General features: G+C 43.1%; 4 protein-coding genes across 4 annotated transcripts; all 4 read left to right on the top strand.

Moving 5' to 3' along the window:
• The first annotated feature begins 1301 nt into the window (after positions 1 to 1301).
• LOC108048858 (CLIP domain-containing serine protease B15) lies at positions 1302 to 2352 on the top strand. The gene is made up of 4 exons (XM_017129778.1): positions 1302 to 1530; positions 1593 to 1638; positions 1699 to 1853; positions 1913 to 2352. The coding sequence occupies exons 1-4, from the start codon at positions 1302 to 1304 to the stop codon at positions 2350 to 2352; spliced, it is 870 nt and encodes a 289-aa protein (XP_016985267.1).
• Positions 2353 to 12954: 10602 nt separating this feature from the next.
• Positions 12955 to 13591, top strand: LOC108048899. Its single transcript, XM_017129842.2, has 3 exons — positions 12955 to 13048; positions 13104 to 13297; positions 13354 to 13591. Exons 1-3 carry the CDS (start codon positions 13002 to 13004, stop codon positions 13461 to 13463), a joined length of 351 nt encoding a protein of 116 aa, XP_016985331.1. The 5' UTR covers positions 12955 to 13001; the 3' UTR covers positions 13464 to 13591.
• Positions 13592 to 14710: 1119 nt separating this feature from the next.
• On the top strand, positions 14711 to 15055 carry LOC108048859. The gene is made up of 2 exons (XM_017129779.2): positions 14711 to 14904; positions 14964 to 15055. Exons 1-2 carry the CDS (start codon positions 14729 to 14731, stop codon positions 14992 to 14994), a joined length of 207 nt encoding a protein of 68 aa, XP_016985268.2. The 5' UTR covers positions 14711 to 14728; the 3' UTR covers positions 14995 to 15055.
• Positions 15056 to 15443: 388 nt separating this feature from the next.
• Positions 15444 to 15852, top strand: LOC108048945. The gene has a single exon (XM_017129917.2). It carries the CDS (start codon positions 15444 to 15446, stop codon positions 15579 to 15581), a length of 138 nt encoding a protein of 45 aa, XP_016985406.1. The 3' UTR covers positions 15582 to 15852.
• Positions 15853 to 15935: the final 83 nt, after the last annotated feature.

Genomic DNA, 15935 nt, shown 5'->3' with positions numbered 1-15935 from the left:
CAGTATAACCCCCACCATTAAATTAATATTTTCAGCGCAAAAATAGAAAAGCTGAATGAGCAGTCGCCATGCAAAACAGCATTTCCACCTGCCCGAATGCCAGCAATGTTCGATGGAAAAACTTTTGTAATCAAACTATTTGAATTGAACAAGCGTACACACACACACACACTGGGAATTCATGCAACTATTTTGTATTGGAGAAACTCATAAATCTAAAAGAAAACTATTGCAGCCCAGAGAATCGAGACAGAGAAACTGGGACTGCTGCAACTGCCTTTGGGCTCAAAAGTCGAGGACTAAAGTGTGGGGCGGTTTGAGGGGGTGGTACGTAACAATGCCAAAGTTATTTACTTATTTATGCAGTGTGCATATTGAACTCTCGGTGCCCTCGTCAAAATGCAGCTGTCTTTCCCCTGGTTTGCCCCACTTTCGACTCGAGTCCCCGGAAAAGTGGAAGACAGAGCTCAAGGGCCACCGAACGCACTTAGCGGCCAATTAGAAAAGTTCTCGAGGAAATCTCGGCTCAGAAGGAAATGCAATCCAAGATTTTCCGGGCCATATCAGGCCGACTTCTTTGGCTTGATGTCTGTCGCAATATTTAAACGTCTGCTGTAAATATTTGATGCCTAATTGAATCATTCATTCGGCTGCCGTTGCTCATTGCCACGCCCCTTCCGAATTCCGTTCCCTTTTCCGCCCCTCGAACGAGTTGATTTGAATAAATTTGAAATTCTGCTGAGTCTGCCTGTGCCAGCATTTAGTCTGCCCTTTCGTCTGCCAGTCGCCCATTGCAAATTTGTTGGCTCTGCAGCTCTCGCTCTCTGCAGCTGCATTTCACTCTGTGGGCGTGGTCGGTGGCTGGTGGGCGGGGGGTGGGGGCGTGGCATTGACTTGGCATGGCATACTTTGCGGCGCATTATGCGGCGGAACGCGAGAATTGTGCAAATTAGCAGAGCGCGTTTGCACTTGCTCGGCACTCATCAATATTTGCACTTCAATTAGTGACGATATGACAAACACAGCTTACACATTCGCGCATTTTCAGGCTAATATATACTACGTTCGATTAGCCTGAACAGTGAGTAGATATGTATTTAAAAAGAATTCGACTTAATCATAAGATGAATAGACAGTTGAAAATGAGATTAATTAATAAACTGTTGACTTGAAACGCATCATTAAGTCCATCCCATGAAAAGCACATGCTGATAAGCAGCTGACTGAAAGATAATTACCCATGAGCTCCGGCACATGAGCTTACAGTATCAGTATGTTCGGATTATTGGCGAAGAGCAAACATGAAAGGGACTGCGGCTGTGATTCTCACTGGTTTTGGATTATTTCTGCTCCAACATTGGGCTACATCACAGTTCCTGGAACCAGACTGCGGACTTACGGGCATTGCCAATAAAATAACTTACGGCCAGGATGCAGTACACGGAAGCAATCCTTGGATGGCATACATTTACAGAACTATCAATCAAAGTGTAACAGAGTTTGTATGTGGAGGAACGCTTATCCATAAACGTAAGACCTAAATATGTAATCTTCCTTAAGTTATATTTCATTCCATTTTTAAAAATCCCCAGAATTGGTTTTGACCGCTGCCCACTGCATTCTAAAAGACGAAATCCTGCAAGTAACTCTGAAAGCAAAGAGAAGATAGTTTTCCTAAGTTAATTATTTGCCATATAGGGCAGTGCGTCTGGGTGCTTACTATTCGCAGAGCAATACCAGCACATCCATGGATTACGCTGTGAATAAGGCGTTCCGGAATAAACTTTTTAACAGAACGGAACAGCACCACGATATCGGGATATTGAGGGTGGAACCGGATGTGCAATTCACTGGTGAGTTGGGGAGTTCTATTCAGGTTAGCAACTAACTTTACATAAGGCACTACCCACAGCTTATATCAGACCTATCTGCATCTTCACGGATCCCACAAAAATGCCCAATGTGAGAACTTTCAGGGCTGCAGGTTGGGGAAAAACTGAGAACGAGAAAATAGCAAGGGTGCTGCAAATATTGGAGGTGAACGAACTGGAGCCATCCGAGTGCTATGACGCGTTGTGGACGAGGATAATCGATGGCCAGATCTGTGCTGGTCATCGCATCGGTGACACCTGCCTGGGAGATTCCGGAGGTCCTCTGGTCCACCCAGTCCACATTGGTGGTCAGGTGCGGTACATTCAGCTTGGAATCGTCAGTTTTGGAAGCGCGGAATGCCGCAGTCCAGGTGTCTACACGCGGGTATCCAAATACATTGACTGGATCCTGAAAGTCGTTGATAATTACACGATACGAATGATCGAATTTCGAAGAGCCCCTGACATCACTAAGAATTAAAACCAAATCAATTTATGGTTCCGAAGATTTCGATTTTTAAAAAAAATTTTATCACTTGCGGATTATATTTAAAAAGGTTAAATGATAAAGCTTTTTAGCTAAGAAAAAACCATCCGATTGATGGTAAATTTTAGTGATATTTTTTCCTCTGAGTGGCGGAAGTAAATTGCAGCTAGAAATTTCTCATAATTCACAATTTTATTGCCGGCCGGATGGTCAAAACTTTGGCCATTTCCTAAGCGCTGAGCTGCAAAAGTAACAAGTTTTTTGGGCCCTGCTTTTGTCCAGGCTCATTACCGTATTGCGTTACCACCCCGCGATCCCGCAATCCCCTCCCCCTGACTACTCTTGGCCAAAAAGGCAGCCTGCCACTTGCCACTTGCCGCTGGCTGCTTGTTTGTGCCGCAAATGAACGGAAATGGTGAAACTTTTAATTGAAACCATAAATTTTGCGTGGTTTCTGTGCCCACGGAATTTGTCGTACTCCGCTCCCCATTTCGAATGGCCTCCTTTCCAGTCACCTTCACCTTGCCGAGTAGTGCAATTAGCGCTGTCCTGGAAGAGGCGAAATCCCTGGCCTGCACTTTTGACCATCCACCCAGCCATCCAGCCATCCAACCATCCAGCCAGGTAAGATGCTCGAATTCCCCTCGAAACTTTGCCAGCTGAGCAGATCCAGATCCAGATTCACTCGACACCGTCGACAGTGTGTTTGTGTGCACCGGAAATGGCGAATGATTAAAATGGGCGTGCCATAATTTCCGCTTCTCCCGGGCGAACGGGAAATTGTCGAGAGCGATGAAAGTTCCTAATTGAAAAGGACGAAGCCACTGAAGAGACGCTCCTGGCTCCCACAACAAGTTGTTGCCGCAGATTCGTATCATCCACATCACCATCCACATCCACATCCATCCAGCGTTCGACGTGCCAGTTTCAAAATTCAATTTCCTGCACTTAAATGGCTTGGTAGTTACTTTTGAGACCGCCTTCAACATTCTGTATCGGTGCAATTTGCTATTGAGTCCGCTGATTGATCTCAGATGGCAGTTCAGATTTGATTTATTTCAATATAATTCGAGAATCATTTTCACACGCGTCGGCTTTTTATTTTAATTAGATTTATGTTTCACACAATACTAGGAAAAGCCTGTTAAAATTGAATTCGATTGCTGGGAGTGAAATCAACTTGATTGGATATTGATTGATTGGGTTTCACATAGACAACATTAGGCATTATTGTAAAGAAATTAAAGTTCATACAATCAAAATATATATTATTTCTATACAAAATGTTTCAATGATAGTTTATAGAAGGATGTCAACCAAATATTAGATATTTGGTAAAACATTAAACAAAGTCCAACAATAATACAACTGTATTTATAAGCTAGTTTGGCGTAATGAAATCAAAACCCATATAACATTACATTTGTATAACGTCTATGTGAATTTTTTTTGTTAAAATTCAACTTTGTGTTTCTTTTGGGATTTAAAGATAAAGCCTTTTACGGTATACATTAAATTTTCCATTTGTTAGCTTTCAACAGTAAATGTCAATCGGATGCTGTGTGATATGTGGAGCATGTGGAGCATCGCGAGAATATTTGGGTCTGGCTAATATTTCAAATGCCTGACTCCCCAGTCCCGAAACTTGCCCCTGTTCAGTTTTTGTGTGCCACTTTCGATATTGATTTTGTTTGGCATAAATATGCTATGTTTGCTCATTTTTGTTGCCACTGTTGTGGCTGCCACTTCCACTCTGGTTACGTTTTTATTATTTCTCCATCTTTTTTTTTGCCAGTCGAGCGGCTCCCCTTCCGCCCCCTGTGGCAATATTTTTAATTTGCCAAATGGCACAGTCAGCCAAGTGAAAGCCATACCTATACATGATACTTCTACACATGTAGTGGCTGCGGGTTTTTTGTGGATGTGGCATGTGGCATGTGAAAAAGAGAAACCACAGCAGGAATTTTAATAATTCTAATGCGAGCAATGCTCTGTTTGATAGCAGCAGGAAATCGATACCTCATCCACTCGCCAATCGAATGATTTACGGCGACAATCGAGAGCCCGACTTCCGGCGGATGCAGACGCAGAAGCGTCGGCTTCGGATTTGGATTCGGATGAAGTGCGTCCTCCTCACGCATCATCGCCTCATTAGCGGGAATCAGCGGAAAATTCGCAAACTTTTATGGCACACACACACACACACACTGGAAATTTAATGCGCATAATTCATAGCATATTACCAACACTTCATTTCGGGCCACGCTTAAGCTTGGCTGGTTGTGTTTTTCGGCAATAAATTCGACGAGAATGGGAAAAATCTGAATGGGCCAGGACAAACTTTTGTTGCTTAAGTAAACTTGAAAAGTTTCAAGACATAAAAGTTTGTTGTGAAAGTCACACGAAAGTTGAATGCAATAAATCTGCACGTTGCCGCTGCCACCAAAGCGAACCGAAAAGGCATCTCTCTAAAATTGTGCAATGCGCTGCCAGCTCCCGGGCCAAATCCGTTAAAACCCGTTAGCATTTGCCCACCAAAAAGTGCAAAAGAGCCCAGAAACATAAAAAAGAATTCACTGAGAGCTGGAAAAAAAAAATGGGGAGAGGCGGAAAAAGGGATGGGGAAAACTTTCAGCGCATTCTTGGCTGATAAATGGGCAGCGAAATCTTGAAACACAGGCGCAGATTTCACCCAACCCGAGCACTATATATAACACATTCCATGCCGAGTCACGGCCAGAACTGCAATGCAGAATGGCTCTTGACCACTTCAGAATGCCAAATGGCCGGCAGCGGGAGCTGTGTGCTAATTATTATTAAGGCCAGGCCATTCAAGAGGCTCAGGTGCGTGGAAATTGAGATTTTGGGGGCTGAAACTCGGCTGCTTATTAAAAGTTTTACGGTCCACATGTCAGCCTGCAACTGCCAGCAACTTGCAGCTCTGCAAAGCAATCAAAAGTTGGCAACATTGCCCTGATGGCTGACAATTGAGTCGAGTCATTTGAGCAGGCACCCCGGAATGGCTTTAATTTTCACGGACCATAACGACGGCGGTAACCCAGTTAGAAAGCCAAAAGTGTCCTTGTGCCACATGCAAAATAAAAAGAAAATAAAGCCGGCGGGTTGGCAGCAATCTTGGCCATAACTAGTGAAAGAGTGGATTCGTTGGGGCAGGCTTAAAACGCAGTCCACCCTCCATCCCCCCTCACCAAGCGGAGTCGCCACTCCTTTATGCCAGGACCCTCTTTTTATCATTATGTGGCAGTTGCGGCTTAATTGCAATGAAAGCGCACGGCTTCCTCCAGCAATTTGCCGTGCGGACCGAGACTTAATCACATGAACGACACGGCGCCACATAAACTTAATCTCTGCGCCAGGTGAGCGATGGAGAACGAAGCAGGAAGGACCCTTCTGAACGCATTGCGAGCACATATTTCCCTTCGCTTTTATTATTATTATTATTATTATCGATGCAGTTTTCTCAGTGAGAAATTCCTGCAAGTTTAAAGCTGGTTCCTCAACTAATTAGCCTCGTTTAAGTTACAGTTTTCGAAAGTTAAACACGCTCACAGACGCAATTAGCAAGCTTACCGAGTTTATGAAAGTTTCGCCAACACTCTTGCCGCCTTTTTGCAGCTAATTAATTTGCCTGGCCCCCGAAAAGGAAACTCACAGTGACGCGGACTGTGACAGTCGGTGAAGCAGTCACAGTGCCCCGGAAATGCACATTTAGGGTAACATAATGTCTGATGCTGGAAGAATACAACAAAAAAAATTGAAAACACAACTCTTGCATTGATAATTTTTATGCGGCCCACCCTTAATTGGAAAAGTTTTCCCATTTTAATTAAAACATTTGACTTAATGCAAAATGCAGCACAACAAAAAACGAAAACAGCCAAACAACAATGGGAAAAGTTGCGCCGGCAAATGTGCTGGACATTTTGAATGACTTTGCTTGGTTGGCCAAGTGCAACGCATCGCTCATACGCCCTGTGTGCTGTGTGCCTGCTGATGGTTAATTATGAATTGGCCGTCCGGAGTGGCCTCGTAGTGGCTGCTATAAACGTTAAACACATTGCTCATACGCTCCGTATAAAACTCTCACTTCGCCAATGTCCTGTATACGAACTCACATTGCTCATACGCCCCGTGCTCAATATGTTTTGTGCCATTCGAAAAAGATCTCAGCTCGGTTTTGGCTATGTGGCCGCATTCCGGATTCCGCTCGCAGCTTATGCGATTTAGCCGACAAGACAAATAGTTCCATGTAATTTGCTTGTATGTCAAACGACTCGCATATGTCAAATGTCAAACGCTGTCCCACAGCCATTTTTCTCCATCTCAGCCCGGCTTTTCCTCGCCCCCTTTTCCGCTGGTGTCGACGTGTGCGAGCTGCTGGCAAAGTTCTGCGAACAATAAATTACTATTACAATGACAATTCCACCCGCAGTCGCATTTTTCACGCTTCGGTTACATTCCCTTTTCCGCTTTCCGCATTTCCGCATATGTGAAAGATTTCCCAGCACTGCTGATCAATGCAAGATCACGTTCTGATTCTACGGGATTACTGACTACTGGCCACTGGTCAGTTCGCCAAAATATCTAAAAAAAGAGACGACTGTAAACAAAAACAGAGTCCGGTTGGCCGGATGTCTGGATTAACACTTGAGTTCCTGGCAAAAAAGGAGAAAGCCAAGGCAAATAAAGCAGCAGCCCAGACACATCGACTTGCGCTAGACTGGGCAAAGAAAATATTGTTCCTAACCCGCCGGCTAATGCCGAAATGTCAAAGCTTAAAGTCGGACGGAGTGGAGACTCCGGGTTCGTGTTTTCCCTACCCCGCCTTGTGTTTTAATCAGTCAGCAGACGTCCGAAGTAATTAAGTGAGTCTGGAGCAGGAGCTAGTTGCTAATTGAATGAGCTTACCTCGGCCTGTTTCGCTCGGCGTTTATTTGATTTATTAATTTGGCCAGGCCCCACTGCCACAATCGATTACCAAACTCGGACTCGGAATAGGACTTTCCTTCGATTGCGGTGGTCCTTTTGCCGAACGGAAGTTTGCGTCAGCTTTTATTTACGCAAACCGAAACATATTAAAAATTTACGGCTCGTTTACTGCGATTTGTTCAATTAAGTCGATACGTTTCCTGATCCCATTCCCCCAATCCTCCGGAATCCTCCGGCTGCCTTCATCAAAGTTGGATGGCAACTTCAGTGTGCTTCGTCTGCTTCTCTTGGCTGCCACTTTTAATTTTCTTCAAGTTTATTTGCCGCTTTCCTGTGATTGCTTCATCCCTTTCATTCTGCCAGCCAACACAACCCCGACACTCGGCAGCTTTCCTTTTTAATTTTTATTGAATTGGCTCTTGTTACTGCTTAGACTTTGGATTGAAATTAAACGAGCGTGGTTTATGGCTGCAGTCGCCCGGGAAGGAGTGAAATTTAATCAAGTTATGCACTGCTGCCGGGTGGTGCTGCCAACAAAGAAAACAAGTCTCAAGTGGCCGGCCATTGTTTAAGCCAAGGCGAAACTTTGCCAGCTCGAAACTTAATTAAAAAAAGGAGTGAGTCGCACATTGGCACGGGCACAGGCACCGGCACAGCCCTTGGATCATACCCCCTGGGCCAATATGTACCCATATCCCTCGGATGTGCACATATTTGGAGCCTACTACTGCCATTGCACAAAGCTAATGAAAGCCACGACCGCGAAATTGCGCGTAACTTGGCATAATATTGACCAATATGGCTAATTGTGTATACGCCACGAAGTGCTCGACTGTCGACTGCCTACTGCGGACTGCTGACTGCCCACCGCAAACAGGCAAACAAGCGCCACAAAGTGAAGCCGTGCACATCAACGTAATAATTGTAATGGTCCAAATGCCGACACTTGCGGACAACAACCGAACTGAGTCCTGGCAAGGAGCCAGGCGGCAGGTCAACAACAAGTATGTGTATATATGTGCAACATACACAAAGTGCAACATCTCCATCATCAGCATCATCGTGATGGCCGGAGGTTGCAGGTCGGAGGTCGGAGGTCGCAAGTCCTGCGCTTGATAATGCTGTTGCGTCAGGAAACTTGAAATGAATTTGCATAAACTTCGGGCCTGGCCCCGAGTCGTCCCAAATTGAAATATGCCAGGCTGCCAAAACAAAAGCCAGCGAACGGCAGCAGGTAAAGGCAGCCCTCGTCCTTCGTCCTTCGCCCATCGTCCTTCGGCTTGTCGACAAGGGTTAAGAAATAGGTTTTAGGGTTGCCACGTTGGCAAGCTGACTTTATTTGCAATATGGAAATATTTTTCATTACCTTGTCTCCATCTCGACCCCAGTTTTCCCCCCTTTTCATGTCAATCGCTGGCTGTCAAGGCGCTGGAACTCGTATCTGCACTGCTTGTGGTTCTGGATGCGGATGAGGATGTGGATGTGGAAGCGGGTGAGGATGTGGATGCGGATGCGGATGGGGCTGAGACTGCGGTGCTTGTCTTGACATATTTTATGGCAATATTTTTGATATTCCCTGTTAGTCGCTCAGCCACTTATATGCCAATTTCGCAGCCAAACTCGGGTGAAGTGAAGTGAAGCGATGCCAACTCAGCTTCGGTCTGGGCTTTAAAATTTAGCAAACAAAGGACAGTTCTTAATGGAAATTTAAGCTGTAGTCAGAGCTAGTCAGCACTCAGAAAAATGATGAAGAAATATATATATTCTTAAGCACTTTAAGATCGCAGAAATTCATGGGTTTAAAAATAATAAGAAAATAGATATTTGGATTCTGAAATAAATATACCTCGCCTGTTACTTAAGAGAGTTAAATGAGATCACAATGAAAATAATCTTCAAATTAAAAAGGAAATTAAAATAACTTCTTCTTTAGTTCAACACATGACTTTTATTTAAATCTGTCCTTAAATAAATTATATCATTTAAGAAATCTGTTATTGGTTGATAGCCAAGTTAAATATTTTGAAAATATTAATAGCTTGATGGAATAAAGGAATAAAAATTGTCATAATTGAGATGGTATCATTTTATTTCCCACTGTGGCCAGGTGATGCCAGTAATATGGGCTTATATATATAACTGCCCTAGGCACTACAAACAACCATGACCATATGCCAACCCATCGGTCCTGGTTAATGGGCACTCGACCCGAACTGACTGCACTCGAAGTTCCTGTTTGCCTTCCACTACTGACAGATGCGGATGTGCGGACATCGATATGCGGATGTGTGTCGAGAGTGTTCCGTCGAGAGAGAAAGTCCCATGAGCTGGCCGAACAATTGAGCAATTGACAGCCGATGGAGTCATTGCAAAAGCATATATGCACTATACTTATACCAGACCCGGGGATAGGTGCTGCATTAGCGATAATCCCTAGTTTGCCAGATTGTGCTTATGCCACTCGCTTAAATTGAATTGCCACGGCGCCGAGCCAGCGACTTTTAATGCGTTCCATGCAAATAGAGCGCTCCTTCAGCGCCAACTGCCGGGCACGGACAACAATTACGCGCATTATCCTTTCGACTGGACTCGGACACGGACACGAATCAGGATCCGCATCCGGATCCGGACGATAACACGGCGTTTGCTTAAACAAGCATAAATGCGAAACGCTAAAAGGACACTAAAAACGAAACGGAAACGAAATGGTGGCTTTTGCTAGTCGCAAGTGCAATGCTCTGAGAAATGTCTCAAACTAAATTTATAAAATAATATCTAAAAATATATTTTTACTTCATAATCTATCCATGAACCAGTTATGGTTAAAACTTTACCCCAGCAGGTTGATTTGCAACTTGAACTGATGCTTAAAATAAAGAAAAATACAGCTTATAAATATGAAATTACAAAAGTATTTTGCCTTAACAAATTACATTTCTTTAAATGATCGTAAAAGCAGAGGTAAGGCATTAATATATTTTTCTTTTTAGAAAAATGATCTTAAAAGCAGGGGTGTTTTTAGAAGTCTAAAAAAATTTCCAATCAACTTCCGGTTCAAGTAGCTATGACCTCAGGCAGCGTACTAAAAAGTGCTCTGCAATTTTAATTTGGCTAAGTAGCAGCCAGTGACAGACAGCGCTACCAGGATGCGAATACCTTGTTAACCGGAAAGGTGCGGATTCGACCTGCAGATACCCTGCACTCCCCGGGGAATCGAGTGGCCTTGGACTCGATTCTGTGGCCCAGAATGACCAGACCTCTCATAGCCTTGCGATACCCTGCGGAGCTGGAAAAAACGCTAATTTAATTTTAACTTTGTGCATCCTTTCCGCGGACCTTCTGTCGGTCCTTCGCCGCTGCTTGGCCATATATATATCCTTGTGTTTGATTTCTCTGTCAGCGTCTTTGGCACACTTTCGCAGCGCATTAGAGAGCTAAACTTTGGGCGAGTGGGCGGAATGCTAAAGTCAGCAGCGGAGATGGGCAAAAAAGAGTAAAAGTAAAATATTTGTCCTGCCACGGCCATTGCAAGTGAACAGCGCTGATTGCGGCACTAAAACGGAACGGGCTCTTGTGCGGCGATAAGATTTCCACCTACCACCTCCCACCCCCCAACTCTCAACTCCCCACCCCACGACTTCCAAGTTAATCGGTCCGAAGTTTGGCCATCCCCGTCTAATGTCCTGGCCAAACTTTTGGGCCCGGCTCAAAGGCAGTTGGCACCTCGGTCCGCTTTCAGTTATTTACGCAACGACGCCTGAACCTGACAATCAGCAGCAATTTGCCGCAGCTCCTGGAATCCGCACTCGCATCCACATCCACATCCACATCCCCGTCCGCATCCGGATTCTTATTCTTATTCAGAAAGCATCCGATAAGCATAACAGTTGTCGTCGTGCCGCCGGCTCGCACCTTGGGATCGCACTTTCAGGGTGTATTCGCCGGTCCCTAGTGATGAGCAATCATTGTTATTAAGTACTTGAAAAATAAAAATGGAAACTTTTTCATGAAAGATTTAGTTTGACCATTTTGTTTCTTTTAAAATATTAAGATTTATCTTTCTCACCTCTAAATGTTTGTATATTTCATGAGAAATAAATTAATGAAAATTGAGAGTTTCATAAATATAATATTTGGTTTTTTAATTAATTAGACTTTTTTCTAGTCTACCTTGAATATTATATATATATATATTAAATATATTTGTGAATAATAGTAATAATTAGAAATGATTTTATTCAAATTATATCCATTTTATTTTCAATGACATTAAATTTATAAATACCAAGATAACTTAGAAAATGTATATTTGTAGAGCTATTATAATGTTTTCAGCAGAAAATGCTTGTCACACTTTTCCGCTGAGACTGTAAAAAAAGTACATTAAAAGGACAAATTGTCACCTCTGGCGGGTTAGGTGGCTTCAGTGGGTGGTGGACGGGTTTGGTGACTTCAGTGGGTGGTGGGCGGGTGGTTGCTTGATGGCGGTACGCTGCTGCCAACAAATCGTCGCCAGCTGGCGGCGACAATAAAACGTTTTACAATGTAACCAAGGCGACGACAAGGAGCAGGATCCGTGTGGCCATGTGTGGGCAACAATGTGCAACAAAGTTCATAATTGTTTATGGCGACGGCTTCGATTTGATTTTTATGTCTTCAAGGGTTTGAGGGCAGTGATTGAGTGTCGGTCCAGCGATAACGGGAGGTCACATAAGCCTCATACCAATTTCAAGACAAGAAAAATCTTAGAAAGGTGGATTTCCTCGAGTTAGGAAAACTTCCTTTATACCTATAACTCAAGTAAACATTTAAAGCAATTACTGAAGAAATGATCACAAAAACACAATACTGCTAAATTTAAAGTTTTCAAATTTAATATCAATGAAATTAAAAGATTCTTGGCAAAAAAAAGGATTCATTCTGCTTACATTTAAATTGTACCCTTAACTTTAAAAATACATGTAAAGCATGGAGACTTTATTATTCTCCATAAATATTTCGGTAAATTATATTTTGTAGGTCTAACTTTGTGTTTTCCATTTGGCTTAATAGCACACAGGCATTAGGGATGAAATTTCAGACTATATTAATCCCCATCCTGCGGGCTCCAACGCCCACCCTGTTGGCTTCATTATATTGAAACTTTGACGTCGTTATTTTGCATAATTTACAGCACGCTTGAATGCAGCAGCCAAGTATATTTCTATAACTACGCCGGAGATGGGGAAAATGCGAAGGAAATGCGGGGAAAACTGTGCGTGTCGGTTGTCAACGCTACCTTGGCACATGCGAAACGTGAACTTCGAGACATCGAGTTAATGATTCGCACTTGTTCGCCCCCGACTTTTGCGACGCCAGTAATGAAGTTGATTTATTGCATTACACGACTTCCCAGGCACTTCGATTCCTCGAGCTCAAAACGCGGAGCATTGAACCCTGCGCTCCATTGAACGGAAGACAAAACTGAAGACGAAAATAGATGCATTGTGGCTAGAGTGCATCTGCTAGTTCCGCTAGATCGAACCATTTCCTAGCCGGCTATAAATAGGCATGGCTCCCTTTTTCCGATCCAAGACACGCGTCTGCGATCGTCAGCCGTCTAGGGGCTAAATTTAGAATGTGGAGAAGTAGGGCCCGACAGCCACCCAAAATCGGAAGTCTGGAGCTCCAACTTTAGTGTCTTGAGAAGCGCGATGGAGTGCAGAGCTGTTCCCATTCTTCCCACCTACTCACAAGCCTGGTTCGTAGTGCCCGATGGCCAAAGAAATCCAACTGAGTTAGTCATTTTCCAACAGCGGTACTTCCCTGCCCCGAAAGCCGTCCCTCTGCCGCACACTCTTCGATTACGGACCTCTGAACGACCCTGTCATCATACTCATAACCCTAGCCGTCGTGGTCGGATCCTTCTGTCTTCTCAGCGGGTTTATTCTGCTCTGTGTCGTCTCGAAAGCCTGGCAGGATGAGACCTCCGAGGCCATATTGCTAATGGGTGAGTTAAAGTGATTTAAGTTGTTTTTATTCAGGCTAAGGATGTTCCTTTCCCAGCAATTGGCTTCTTCATAACCGCTCTGTCCTGCGTGTCCTGGAAACTAACGCGGGCCCAAAGGATCACTCAGCTGGTGGATGCCCTTTGCGTGGAGACCCAGACAGTCTGACCTCAAAGTGTATAAATTATAAGTCTATAGTGTCTATAGTGAAACTTTTAAAAACTCAGGTGCTGCTATTAATTCCAAAATACCCGAGAGATCTTAAATGTACAATAATAAAGAACTGCCTATTTAAATGCAATGCGTTTTTTTAATAAATTTATTCGAAATTATTTATTTGCATTTTCTTATCAATTTTAAATGACCTATTTGACAATCATTTTAGCCGTATCAGTACACAACAAAAACAATGCGTAGATAATTTAAAATTTATTATACAAATAAAGTACCATCATAAAAGCAATATAGGTTAAGGCACATTCGAATTTCTTATTTAAGATTTTGGCTGATTTTTTATGAAAAAGTGTAATATATACAACTAATTTGACATCATACCTAATCTCTAACAAATCATAATGTGTAAAGTAGGTCTTTAGACAGATTAATCTATATTGCAAACAAATATTTAGAGAGGCTGACCCAGCCAGATGCACTGCATCGACAACATTTTCAGTGACCTGCCCAGAATTTATTCAAGAGGGGGTTTTAATTACTTAAAGATTTTATAATAAAAATGGAATTTTCAAATAATTGCTTTTGTGATTAATAAATGTAAGAAAAACATATAATTTATGCTTTTCTTATAATTATTAATTACAAAACCATTATGTAAAAAGGAACCTCTCTTCAAGAATCATATTTTCCATTAAAGCATATATGTATATTTACTATTAATGGGATGCAAGAGGGCAAGGCACATCTTGGATCGTTATTACATAGGTACTTAAGAATCAAATTTCTCTTAAACATCATTTTTTTTTCTTACTCTTCGATTGTTGGGTTCAAATAATCTTTAATCTTTATTAATAGTTATCAGCGCAAATTGTTTTATTTGATTGATGTCTAAGTCAACATTTATTTATAGTTTATAAGTATATAATAATGTTACAAACACAATACACAATGTGGTTCTATTAATGCTTACTTATCATTACTTAAGATGCTTAGTATTACTCATAGAATTGATAATTTAAAGAGACTCCTTATTTTGCCTTGCGAATAGTCATATATTTTTGCTCAGTGATCATTTCCATAGGTGGATTTTCTTTTGTGAAGCAAATCGTAGGTAACCAGAGCAGACAACGCACCCTGTCCCATTCACGCTGACATTACTTATCCCTCGACTTTCTTGGCGGGAAAAGAATGCAGCTGCTTGGGCTACCTGAGTACGTTATTAATTTCGTCCTCAGTCCGCAACGAGAACTCATCGAAGGATGCCGCATTTGCAGGATGTCGAGCGGGATTTGCCACTCCACTGGGCCCTCAATCCTATTCGAATCTCTCGAAATCTCTCCGTGAACACCATTTCTCTATACCGAAAGATTTCGCGGAATATGTTGCGCTGCTGCACTCAACTTTGCCATAGTCCCAAGTTCCAGCGTTATGTGCGGTAAGTTTCAAAGACAGTATATATATCCAGGGGAACCCGACTTCAGACGATTATTTCAGATTCCTCGAGTCCAGTCTCTGCCAGTTCTAAAGAGCAATGATCTAACAAATTACGCAGCTGCCTCGTCTCTAAAGCACAATTCTTCCGATTTGCAATCTTAGCACGTAGACGATGCCAAAATGTGTTAGTTGAATTCATTATAGCCAAGTCGAGGGAACCAGTCAACGATCTCGGTTCGGCGGGGTTTTCGAGTTGCTTTTTATCTGTAGAGTGCAGTCTTACATACTTTTGTGGCATCACAAAGAGGGCTGTGGTGTAATGTGGTGCAGGCGTGACGGCATACGATCGGGGCATTACCAAGTCGGCGACTGGGAAACTACCCCCTGATCCGGCGAACCCATAATCCGACCACCTGCTTGGGGAAAACACGTTGCGGTGGAGCTGCAATAAATTCCGGACGCTTTCGTTTCGAGCTCTCAGTCTCGTTTCAAAGCCAGTCGCGCAAAGATTGTTAATTGCTCAGCCACTCAGTCCAGAACATGGAGTACATTCGATTCGTTGGAACGGCTCTCAGGGCGCTGATCGCCGGCAGCCTGCTCCTCCTGATGACGGCCATTTACCGGGAGGACAACAACGCCGGCTCCCACTACATCCACCCACGACACACCATGCAGTGACTCCGCCGGAATCTCTGGACTCGGATTTACCCTAGACCGCTGCCATCAAGTCGCCCAACAATGCGCCGGAATAACCGGTTGCGTTTATTGCCGGTGCGACAGCATATCAACTGCAAAATAACATTATCAGCATTCTCTGCGAAAGCGGTAGTTGGAAAAGTGATTCCCAAAAAACTCATCCCCTCGTAAAATAGTATTACCTTGTATATATTTAAAACCTATTAAATTTTACCTACAAACTATATATTCTTTCTGTTGTGTAGTGCTCGAATATCATTGTGTTTTAATTTGGAAAAAGCAGTTAATATTTTTAATGAGTTCTTAAGTCACAAGTGTATTTGCAATATTTCATGA

Source organism: Drosophila rhopaloa, unplaced genomic scaffold (assembly GCF_018152115.1).
Source record: "Drosophila rhopaloa isolate 14029-0021.01 unplaced genomic scaffold, ASM1815211v1 contig_115, whole genome shotgun sequence".
NCBI lineage: Eukaryota > Metazoa > Arthropoda > Insecta > Diptera > Drosophilidae > Drosophila > Drosophila rhopaloa.
The sequence above is the reverse complement of the archived record's forward strand: the minus strand, read 5'-3'. Positions and strand labels throughout refer to the sequence as shown.